Source organism: Nerophis ophidion, linkage group LG02 (assembly GCF_033978795.1).
Source record: "Nerophis ophidion isolate RoL-2023_Sa linkage group LG02, RoL_Noph_v1.0, whole genome shotgun sequence".
Classification (NCBI taxonomy): domain Eukaryota; kingdom Metazoa; phylum Chordata; class Actinopteri; order Syngnathiformes; family Syngnathidae; genus Nerophis; species Nerophis ophidion.
Window position 1 is genome coordinate 15,916,108 of NC_084612.1, and position 12,665 is coordinate 15,928,772.

General features: G+C 43.3%; 1 protein-coding gene across 3 annotated transcripts in view; it reads right to left on the bottom strand.

The window, feature by feature from the left end:
- The window catches only part of LOC133537142 (protein unc-13 homolog C), a 400,509-nt gene that overhangs the window by 73,049 nt on the left and 314,795 nt on the right, over positions 1 to 12,665 (bottom strand). For all 3 annotated transcript variants that reach the window (XM_061878045.1, XM_061878036.1, XM_061878053.1), the window contains exons 20-22: positions 8,574 to 8,670; positions 7,007 to 7,150; positions 1,689 to 1,766 (exon numbers count right to left, since the gene is read on the bottom strand). In XM_061878045.1, the coding sequence (XP_061734029.1) occupies positions 1,689 to 1,766; positions 7,007 to 7,150; positions 8,574 to 8,670 (319 nt within the window). The remainder of the gene's footprint in view (positions 1 to 1,688; positions 1,767 to 7,006; positions 7,151 to 8,573; positions 8,671 to 12,665) is intronic.

Here is a 12,665-nt window from a genome sequence, read left to right on the forward strand (position 1 = left end):
GAGCCCCGCCACCCGGCGGAGGAAACTCATTTCGGCCGCTTGTACCCATGATCTTATCCTTTCGGTCATGGCCCAAAGCTCATGACCATAGGTCAGGATGGGAACGTAGATCGATCGGTAAATTGAGAGCTTTGCCTTCCGGCTCAGCTCCTTCTTCCCCACAACGGATCGATACAACGTTCGCATTACTGAAGACGCCGCACCGATCCGCCTGTTGATCTCACGATCCACTCTTCCCCCACTCGTGAACAAGACTCCTAGGTACTTGAACTCCTCCACTTGGGGCAGGGTCTCCTCCCCAACCCGGAGATGGCACACCACCCTTTTCCGGGCGAGAACCATGGACTCGGACTTGGAGGTGCTGATTCTCATTCCGGTCGCTTCACACTCGGCTGCGAACCGATCCAGCGAGAGCTGAAGATCCCGGCCAGATGAAGCCATCAGGACCACATCATCTGCAAAAAGCAAAGACCCAATCCCCCGGCCACCAAACCGGAACCCCTCAACGCCTTGGCTGCGCATAGAAATTCTGTCCATAAAAGTTATGAACAGAATCGGTGACAAAGGACAGCCTTGGCGGAGTCCAACCCTCACTGGAAACGTGTCCGACTTACTGCCAGCAATGCGGACCAAGCTCTGACACTGATCATACAGGGAGCGGACCGTCACAATAAGACAGTTTGGTACCCCATACTCTCTGAGCACTCCCCACAGGACTTCCCGATGGACACGGTCGAATGCCTTCTCCAAGTTCACAAAGCACATGTAGACTGGTTGGGCAAACTCCCATGCACCCTCAAGAACCCTGCCGAGAGTATAGAGCTGGTCCACAGTTCCACGACCGGGACGAAAACCACACTGTTCCTCCTGGATCCGATTAATTAATATAAATAATATTATTTTTATTAATGAATTATCAATTTGTCGTTTAGGTAAATAAATGCCCAATCTATTATTAGATCAGTTACAGTATCAGACACAAGCACTTTTATTTATGACTATTATTAACTCCTGAATGAGAAATCCCAGCTTAATATTTTACATTAATATCCCACACAGTGATCAAAGAACAGGTTTCCTAATTCTATGTCGCAGTGTTTTGTATCTTTCTCGTCTTTTTAGATTTAAGGATGATCGATCCTTTTTCTATAACACGTTTACGTTTTTTGTTTTACTTAAAACACGCTACAGTTCCAACATCTTTGTGTGCATTATTCCCCCCTACGGCCTCAGCTTTGTACCACAATGCACAGAAAACATACAGATTTTGACATAATTAATTTGACATAATTCAGCCATTGCAATGAATCATTTCCTGTTTTTCTGATCAACCATTTGTCTCTTCGGTCGTGTCTCCAGTGGGGCTAAACAATGTGCAGAAACCCATGTATTGTTTCCACTTGGAACACTTTATGTCATCTTTCACCGCCACTGCAAAGACCAGTGTGGCTAATTAATTAGGCCACTCGCAGGGCTCTCGGGCTCGGTCATCTGTCACCTTAAGATTCTGATATGGAGGCCAGAAAGTACAATGACTTCAGGCTGCAAGATGAGTAATTACACTTTAAGTGTATTACAGCGAGCAGTGCTGGAGTCTCAACTGCTGGTAAAAAAGCCTCCCCTGGACTGACTTAAAATATTCATCTTTTTCCGTGTCAGCTATTAGCATATTGAAGAAAGGTACTTACCACGTTCTCCTTATTCAAATACAAAGGGTAGTCCTTGGAAATGATTGCAGCATACTGCAGAAGAACCTTATTGATAGTCTGCATTGAGGGAGAGGGAGAGAGCCGTTGTTATAATTATAATTGTTTGCTGTTCTGTTAATAAATCACAATGAAAAACAAGCAGGGCCTCCTAATGCGATGAGAGAGATCAATGGCAAAGTCTAACGCAGTCAGTTATTCAGGAAAACTACAACAACACTTCTTTTATACAAATTATGACAATACAGACTAAAATCAAACGACCCTGACTTTGTACAATTCAGAAATCCGGCAGTGTTTTTTGTGAAAGACACTTTAATCAAAGGAAAATTAAATACTATAACTTCTTGTATTAGGCAACTCTAATTTAAAGTACATATTTAGGTTAGGGCTGGGCGATATGGCCTTTTATTAATATCTCAATATTTTTAGGCCATGTCACCATACACCAGGGGTCACCAACCTTTTTGAAACCAAGAGCTACTTCCTGGGTACTGATTAATGCGAAGGGCTACCAGTTTGATACACACTTTAAAAAATTGCCAGAAATAGCCAATTCGCTCAATTTACCTTTAATAAATAAATATATATATATATATATATATATATATATATATATCCATCATCTTCCGCTTATCCGAGGTCGGGTCGCGGGGGCAGCAGCCTAAGCAGGGAAGCCCAGACTTCCCTATCTCCAGCCACTTCGTCTAGCTCTTCCCGGAGGATCCCGAGGCGTTCCCAGGCCAGCCAGGAGACATAATCTTCCCAACGTGTCCTGGGTCTTCCCCGTGGCCTCCTACCAGCTGGACGTGCCCTAAACACATCCCTAGGGAGGCGTTCGGGTGGCATCCTGACCAGATGCCCGAACCACTTCATCTGGCTCCTCTCGATGTGGAGGAGCAGCGGCTTTACGTTGAGCTCCTCCCGGATGGCAGAGCTTCTCACCCTATCTCTAAGGGAGAGCCCCGCTACCCGGCGGAGGAAACTCATTTCGGCCGCTTGTACCCGTGATCTTATCCTTTCGGTCATGACCCAAAGCTCATGACCATAGGTGAGGATGGGAACGTAGATCGACCGGTAAATTGAGAGCTTTGCCTTCCGGCTCAGCTCCTTCTTCACCACAACGGATCGATACAACGTCCGCATTACTGAAGACGCCGCACCGATCCGCCTGTCGATCTCACGATCCACTCTTCCCCCACTCGTGAACAAGACTCCTAGGTATTTGAACTCCTCCACTTGGGGCAGGGTCTCCTCCCCAACCCGGAGATGGCACTCCACCCTTTTCCGGGCGAGAACCATGGACTCGGACTTGGAGGTGCTGATTCTCATTCCGGTCGCTTCACACTCGGCTGCGAACCGATCCAGTGAGAGCTGAAGATCCCGGCCAGATGAAGCCATCAGGACTACATCATCTGCAAAAAGCAGAGCCCTAATCCCGTGGCCACCAAACCGGAACCCCTCAACGCCTTGGCTGCGCCTAGAAATTCTGTCCATAAAAGTTATGAATAGAATCGGTGACAAAGGACAGCCTTGGCGGAGTCTAACCCTCACTGGAAACGTGTCCGACTTACTGCCAGCAATGCGGACCAAGCTCTGACACTGATCATACAGGGAGCGGACTGCCACAATAAGACAGTCCGATACCCCATACTCTCTGAGCACTCCCCACAGGACTTCCCGAGGGACACGGTCGAATGCCTTCTCCAAGTCCACAAAGCACATGTAGACTGGTTGGGCAAACTACCATGCACCCTCAAGAACCCTGCCGAGAGTATAGAGCTGGTCCACAGTTCCACGACCAGGACAAAAACCACACTGTTCCTCCTGAATCCGAGGTTCGACTATCCGGCGAAGCCTCCTCTCCAGTACACCTGAATAAACCTTACCGGGAAGGCTGAGGAGTGTGATCCCACGATAGTTGGAACACACCCTCCGGTCCCCCTTCTTAAAGAGAGGGACCACCACCCCGGTCTGCCAATCCAGAGGTACCGCCCCCGATGTCCACGCGATGCTGCTGAGTCTTGTCAACCAAGACAGCCCCACAGCATCCAGAGCCTTAAGGAACTCCGGGCGGATCTCACCCACCCCCGCGGCCTTGCCGCCGAGGAGCTTTTTAACTACCTCAGCGACCTCAGCCCCAGAAATAGGAGAGTCCACCACAGATCCCCCAGGCACTGCTTCCTCATAGGAAGACGTGTTGGTGGGATTGAGGAGGTCTTCGAAGTATTCCCTCCACCGATCCACAACATCCGCAGTCGAAGTCAGCAGAATACCATCCGCACTATACACGGTGTTGATAGTGCACTGCTTCCCCTTCCTGAGGCGCCGTATGGTGGTCCAGAATCGCTTCGAAGCCGTCCGGAAGTCGTTTTCCATGGCTTCCCCGAACTCTTCCCATGTCTGAGTTTTTGCCTCCGCGACCGCTAAAGCTGCACACCGCTTGGCCCGTCGGTACCCGTCCACTGCCTCCGGAGTCCTATGAGCCAAAAGAACCCGATAGGACTCCTTCTTCAGCTTGACGGCATCCCTCACTGCTGGTGTCCACCAACGGGTTCTGGGATTACCGCCACGACAGGCACCGACTACCTTGGGGCCACAGCTCCAATCAGCCGCCTCGACAATAGAGGTTCGGAACATCGTCCACTCGGACTCAATGTCCCGCACCTCCCTCGTGACATGTTCAAAGTTCTCCCGGAGGTGTGAATTGAAACTCTCTCTGACAGGAGACTCTGCCAGACGTTCCCAGCAGACCCTCACAATGCGTTTGGGCCTGCCAGGTCTGTCCGGCATCCTCCCCCACCATCGCAGCCAACTCACCACCAGGTGGTGATCGGTAGAAAGCTCCGCCCCTCTCTTCACCCGAGTGTCCAAAACATAAGGCCGCAAATCCGATGACACAACTACATAGTCGATCATGGAACTGCGGCCTAGGGTGTCCTGGTGCCAAGTGCACATATGGACACCCTTATGTTTGAACATGGTGTTTGTTATGGACAATCCGTGACGAGCACAAAAGTCCAATAACAAAACACCACTCGGGTTTAGATCCGGGCGACCATTCTTCCCAATCACGCCTCTCCAGGTTTCACTGTCGTTGCCAACATGAGCGTTGAAGTCTCCCAGTAGGACAAGGGAATCACCCGGAGGAGCACTTTCCAATACTCCCTCGAGTGTACCCAAAAAGGGTGGGTATTCTGAACTGCTGTTTGGTGCGTAAGCACAAACAACAGTCAGGACCCGTCCCCCCACCCGAAGGCGAAGGGAAGCTACCCTCTCGTCCACTGGGTTGAACTCAAACGTGCAGGCTTTGAGCCGGGGGGCAACGAGAATTGCCACCCCAGCCCGTCGCCTCTCACTGCCGGCAACGCCAGAGTGGAAGAGGGTCCAGTCCCTCTCGAGAGAACTGGTTCCAGAGCCCTTGCTGTGCGTCGAGGTGAGTCCGACTATATCCAGCCGGAACTTCTCTACCTCGCGCACTAGCTCAGGCTCCTTCCCCCCAGTGAGGTGACGTTCCACGTCCCAAGAGCTAGCTTCTGTAGCCGAGGATCGGACCGCCAAGTGCCCTGCCTTCGGCTGCCGCCCAGCTCACATTGCACCCGACCTCTATGGCCCCTCCTATGAGTGGTGAGCCCATTGGAGGGATGACCCACGTTGCCTCTTCGGGCTGTGTCCGGCCGGGCCCCATGGGGACAGGCCCGACCACCAGGCGCTCGCCATCGTGCCCCAACTCCGGGCCTGGCTCCAGAGCGGGGCCCCGGTGACCCACGTCCGGGCGAGGGAAATATGGGTTCATTTTGTTGTAATTCCATAGAAGTCTTTGAGCTGCTCTTTGTCTGATCACTCACCTAGGACCTGTTTGTCTTGGGAGACCCTACCAGGGGGCATGAAAGCCCCCAGACAACATAGCTCCTAGGATCATTGGGACACGCAAACTCCTCTACCACGGTAAGGTAGCAGCTCAGAGAGGAGATATATATATATATATATATATATATATATATATATATATATATATATATATATATATATATATATATATATATATATATATATATATATCCATCTATCCATTTTTTTTTTTTTTTTAAATATATATATATATGTATATATATATATATACATCCATCTATCCATTTTTTACCGCTTATTCCCTTTTGGGGTCGCGGGGGGCGCTGGCGCCTATCTCAGCTACAATCGGGCGGAAGGCGGGGTACACCCTGGACAATATGAAATAGGTATTTCTGTCTGTCATTCCGTCGTACATTTTTTTTGTAGAGAATAAATGATGAAAAAAACACTTAATTGAACGGTTTAAAAGAAAGTATGTTGTTTCGTCAGGACAAATCCAAGTTAAGATTGTGTTTTTTATTGTTTCTTTTGCAGCGTAAATTATCTCCACTTGCTCTTTATTCATGTGTTAAAAGAGCCAAGTTTTTTTTAATGTTTTGTCATATTAACGGTGGTTAACTTATTTTGACACTGAATAAGCCTCTTTGACCCAAACCTTCTTTGTATAGGTCCTTCATTAAAGTCAAGCGTTAATACTAGTTCACTTTTTTTCCACTTTTATCATATTTAAGGATGTTAAAATCATATTGAAAATATTTTATGTACATTTAATGATTCATTTGGAAATTTTGAGCCAAGAACGGATTATTTATTTTCCCATTGTTTCCAAAAACCAACACATCCAATGTTAAATATTTTAGAAGTTGCTTTCACACATGCAGTGGTTCTAAACCATTTTTCACTACAGAGGGGCCCAGGGCCCACTCTAATGTTAACACTGAATTAGTAATCTTACTCTGGATTTTTATTTAATTAAAAAAGTATAAGAAATAATCTAACGTACTTGGCAGTTTAACAGGACAAACTTTGCCAAATTATATGAAACGTGTTACTCAAGGCTAATAAAAAATAATAATACTAACCAAATATACTGCAAAAAAGGGACTTTTAAAAACTGAAGAAAAACACATTTACTTACAATTACACGGTGCTAAAATATTTTTTTTTAACAAAATTAATAAATATAAATAAATATATTTTTTAAATAAAATGTTAATACAATTTAAGTGCTATTAAAAATACAGCTTTAGCACGATAGTCATACTTTTTGTGCTTAAACGTATTGAATGATTTTATGTCCTGTAGACTTCTTTTGTTTGTTTGAGGTTGTCATTACTGCCACCAGTGGTGGAAAAGTGTATTAAAACTTACAGACCACAGCTTAAAATTAGATATTGTTTAGCGGCCTTGGCCCTATGGTTAAGAACCAACGCTTTAAACTGCTGTACCTTTGCAAAGCGGCACATGAAGTGAGCCAAAGCCTGAGGGTTGGGACACTCCAGCTTCTTGATGATCTCAAAACTTTGGTTGAGCTGCGTGAACACGTCCACCACCGAACAGGAAAAGAGGGCGTGGTCGGACGTCTGCTGGAACTGTGCAGCCCAGAAGGAAAATGGCAGAATGAAGTCATGAGTAGAATGGACAACTGTTTAATAATAAAAAAAAAAAAGTAGTGATCCTGTCCTTAGACATAAACATGTAGCTATAGTTATTTTATACCTACCAATGGTTTACATAAGTGACAGGCTTGATCCATTATTGAACAAAATATATTGGCATTCATTGCTTTGGTGCATCTGCAAACAGCTAAAATGATGCACGAACATTTTTCTTAACAAAAGAGGAGATATATAACCTTTAGAGAAAAAAGTAATAATTTGAATCATCTGGATGCATGTACAAGACTTGAGACTTTTAGCATATCTGTATGTGGAATTAAATTATGGAAACTATTAAGCAAAGAAATCTAAGAATGTAATATGATCCAATTTGAGAAACTGTTCAAACTTCAATTGTTTACAAAGTACGAGAAATAAGAAGTATCCTGATAACAATCTTGAACCTTATTACAAAAAGAACATTTTATTCATATAATCTGAACTATACATTACTTAACTATTTCTTATTTATATTATATATTTAGATATGTTTACTTATCCCTTTTGTCAATTTATCTATTTACTGCTTTATCGATTTATTCAGGTATTTAGTAACAAATGTGTTCGTAATTGCTATGATACGAAAAGGGGTAGGATTAAATAAGATCCACTTCTTCCTACTCCCTTTCGGACGAGATGTAACGAAAAAACTGTAATTATGTATAATAATGTAATTTAATGCATGTTTGATATAAAATAACCAAAACAGGTGTAACAATGTATGTCGGCTGTGTATAAACCAGCTGTATTTATGTGTAACCTATTAAAATAATACGCCTTTTAGGTAAGTTGCAAGAGAAAAACACTTAATTGGTTGGCATTAGTGCTGAGTAACATTTGGTTAGGTTTAGTGAGAGTGGTTGCAATGGTTCAACATTGCAATGGAAGAAACGGGGTTTGAATGTTTAAGCAGAATGCATGATATATTACTGTAATCTTTAGGAGGTTTAAAGTGGGAAAAAAACGATTTCATTTAATTTTTTTTCGGCTGGTTTCTCTAAAAATGTATGAATTATAAATATCACACTGGCAAAAAAAAAGTGTGGCAGCAGCCAAACTAATTTATTCATATGTTCATTTCTTTGCAATATACATCAACGCCGTTTTATTTGCCTTGACATCATAGTTTTGATGTTTTGCTCTTGCATCATTTTGAACTCATATGATTTTCTTGCAACGTCTGGAGGCAAAGAGAGCCTCTTGGCCGTGTGAAATTCCTTTTATCTGACACGCTCGCTCCTCCTCAGGAAGCCAAATTCATCTTCAGTGCAGGTTGTCCTTGGCCGATTTAAATACAAAAGAAAAAGAACACTGAGGACTAATCTATTTAAAAAAAAAAAAAAAAAGTTTTACTCACGCCGTCCTTCTTGTCTCTCTCCAGAGCTCCATTAAGGAAATCCATGGACACATCTTCATTCTCGTCCAGCCACTGGATGACAAACGGTTCAAACCACCTAAAAGAGATCATTTTTAACGTAATATTTGACTGAATATTTGTTTGCTGGTCGTGTAAAAATATATACATATATATTTTTTGTTTGAATGGCCTCATTTCTAAGGACAACTCAAAGTGTCCTTAGAAACATCAAATTTGAAGAGTCTGATAATTTGATTTTAAATACTTTTTTTAACATATGTTGTACAAGTAATAGCAGTAAGAAGCCTAATAATAAATACCATAAATGCTTGATCACTCCTAAATAAGTTAAGTACATCAGGAGGTTGCCTACAGCCACAGCTGTTAACACCAATGTTTTAAAAAATGCTTATTTGCTTTTGGGTGACTATGGAGGACTCTGCAGTTAATTGATTTCAGGCACTAATATGATACATCGCTCCTTTTTAATGCCTGCAAATTACATGTACGTTTCAGTTGAGTTCTTACTAAAACACATCATCTGCAGGGCAGATGTGGAATCTGTAAAGCTGGTGTTGACATTTACGTTTTGTGTTTGTGCGTTTTTTTTTTTTCCATTGTGTTGCTTACTAAAAGACTATCATTGCTAACGGCAGACCTGATGATAACTAAATAAAACCTTGGCACCAGACCGTATATTTACAATAATAGAAAATGAAGACAATTTACTTATTTATTTTAGCTATTCTGACGCAAAATCATTAACAGCCACAAAGCTTGATCGACTAAATGTTTGGCGTGTACTAATGTGGAAACTTGATCTACTCAGCTTGTGGGCAGAGGAATGGTTTCTCCTAAATGAGCAAAAGAGGGATCGAAACCCTTTTCCAATGTCCTTCTTTGTGAATATTCAGAATATATGCTGATGTCAGAACGCCCACAAAACTCGGAAGAGGGGATGCAAGTCATTTAGCACTCCCATTGTGATCTATTAAGACTGAAACTGTTCTGCGGCCACTGTTTTACATCCGTATTTAGCACGTTTGAAATGTTTGTGCAAACTGGCTCAGTCACGCACACATGGCTGTGAGAGAGGAGGCGATGGCGCTGAGAGAATATTCCGTGTGTGTGAACATATATGGACTGTCAAAAATAAACATTGTAGACTAATTGTCTACTGCAATGAAGTAGCGACATGTCCAGGGTGTACTCCACCTTCCGCACGAATGCAGCTGGGATAGGCTCCAGTTACCCCCACGACCCCGTGAGGCACAAGCGGTAGAAAATGGATGCATGGATTGATGGATTGAGATAGTCTTTTCAGCAATATTATTTTATAATTTTATAGCAGCTGGATAACTTAAGGGGCTTGTTAAAATACATGTAGTTCATTCATTATGGTGTCAGCTGGTGTTTTTTTGTTTTTGTAATGGAGTTTTTTGTTTTTTTTCATATCAGCAGCGTAGTTCGGTTGGTAGAGCGGTCGTGCCAGCAGTCTGAGGGTTCTATGTTCGATCTCCGCATCTGCCATCTGCTATCCTTAGGCAAGACACTTTACCCACCTGCTCCTAGTGCCACCCACACTGGTTTAAAAATGTAACTTAGATAATGGGTTTCACTATGTAAAGCGCTTTCAGTCACGAGAGAAAAGCGCTATACAAATATAATTCACTAAATCACATATCGGAAATATATTAATAAATCTTCTATATGAAACAATCACAACAATGCAGTACCTACTAGAGTGCACCATCAGCCAGCTTGCTAGAAATAGGTGCTATTGTGAAGATCACGCTTCAATATAGCCTTGAAAAGGTAGGTTCATATACAGTATAATATGTGTGCTGCATGTCAACATCAAGAAACACTGCTGGTTGGACCATTTTGATGTCATGAATGTGGAGGAAAATGAGTGTCTCCATGGTCACAGCTTGCATATGCGCACACATCTAATTTAAATAAGGCGGTCTGCAACACTTTATTTCTTAACAATTATACACGCAGTCTTAGTCGATCACCCGCAACACACCCACTTATAGTACACACACTTTTATATTTTGCTCACACGAATCAGCATTTGTCATGTGGATCTTAGGACTGTAGATTAGGTCCTGTTTTTTCTGAAGATGATCGACTGACTTTTTTGAGTTCATATTTGGCAAAACTTGTCAAACTGCGGTGAGGGATGTCTTGTCTTGGTTTCTTTTGTCTTGTGAATTGCATGTTTTATTTTGAAAAGTAACTTCTCGATTCAGATCAGTTGCCCTTCCTCTTGTGTTATCAGTCTGACGTCATCCCTGACCCCTGATTGTTTCCACCAGTTCCCCATTACCCTCATGTGTCATATAAGCCCACGCCTCCCCTTGTTCTGTACCAGATTGTCTCGAGTTTTCGTGCCTCTCTCGCGTCCACGTCCATGCCTCACCTCGTCCCACGTTCATATTTCTGGATCCTGAAGTCCTTTGTTGCTACTTTTAGTTAGACTTTTCTCCTCAGTAGAGTGATTTTTTGTTATTTAGTTTTTTTTCAATCAAAGTGGTGAGTTATAATTTTTTCCGAAGATACCTTCTGTACTCAAATTTTTGAGTGATTTTTTTGTTAACCTTAAATAGATTAAGATTAAGTGTAGAGATTTTCATAGCCTTTGTTTTCTTCCTCCTGTTGGAGAGTTTTGGTTATGTTTTATAGCAGATTCGGCGCAAATTATAGTTTGTGTTTGTTTTTGTGCTTTCCTCCTTTCAGGAGTGATTCTCGGTTTTTCCTTTTTTTTGGAATTTTTTTTCGCCGACAGATTTGTTATTGTAGACATTGGTATTACTCTGACTCTGGAGGTGAAAGAAAACCGTCAAAATAAAAGCCTGACGATGTATCCCTACTCTGCATCTGAGACCAATCCTTTGTCCCAGCCCGACATTACTTTTGTAATGTGCCTTTGCTTTGTTGTTAACAAACACCATTCCACTGACTAATGATGCTACAAGCCTACTGTCCATCCATACATTTTTTACCGCTTATTCCCTTTGGGGTCGCGGGGGGCGCTGGTGCCTATCTCAGCTACAATCGGGTGGAAGGCGAGGTACACCCTGGACAAGTCGCCCCCTAATCGCAGTGCCAACACAGATAGACAGACAACATTCACACTCACATTCACACACTAGGGCCAATTTAGTGTTGCCAATCAACCTATCCCCAGGTGCATGTTTTTGGAGGTGGGAGGAAGCCGTAGTAACCGGAGGGAACCCACACATTCACGGGGAGAGCAAGCAAACTCCACACAGAAAGATCCCCCGCCCGGGATTGAACCCCGGACTACTCTGGACCTTAGTATTGTGAGGCAGATGCACTAACCCCTCTTCCACCGTGACGCCACGAGCCTACTGTGTAAAATGTTAAAAAAAAAATAAAAAAAATTAAATAAATATATATATATATATATATATATATATATATATATATATACATATATATATATATATATATACATATCGGTGGCAGAGGGGTTAGTGCGTCTGCCTCACAATACGAAGGTCCTGCAGTCCTGGGTTCAAATCCAGGCTCGGGATCTTTCTGTGTGGAGTTTGCATGTTCTCCCCGTGAATGCGTGGGTTCCCTCCGGGTACTCCGGCTTCCTCCCACTTCCAAAGCCATGCACCTGGGGATAGGTTGATTGGCAACACTAAATTGGCCCTAGTGTGTGAATGTGAGTGTGAATGTTGTCTGTCTATCTGTGTTGGCCCTGCGATGAGGTGGCGACTTGTCCAGGGTGTACCCCGCCTTCCGCCCGATTGTAGCTGAGATAGGCGCCAGCGCCCCCCGCGACCCCGAAAGGGAATAAGTGGTAGAAAATGGATGGATGGATGGATATATATATATATATATATATATATATATATATATATACACACAGCTGAGTTGAATTTCTATGATTATATTTTACATTTTGCTACTGGGCAAAGAACTCCACAAGGGGTAGCTTTGAAATATTTCCACGTGCATGTCTTTCCACTTTGCAGCATGTCCTTTTCAACGGTGACACGCAGTTTAATTTCTAGGATATATTTTTGTACAATATTAACTTGCAGACAATGTTGT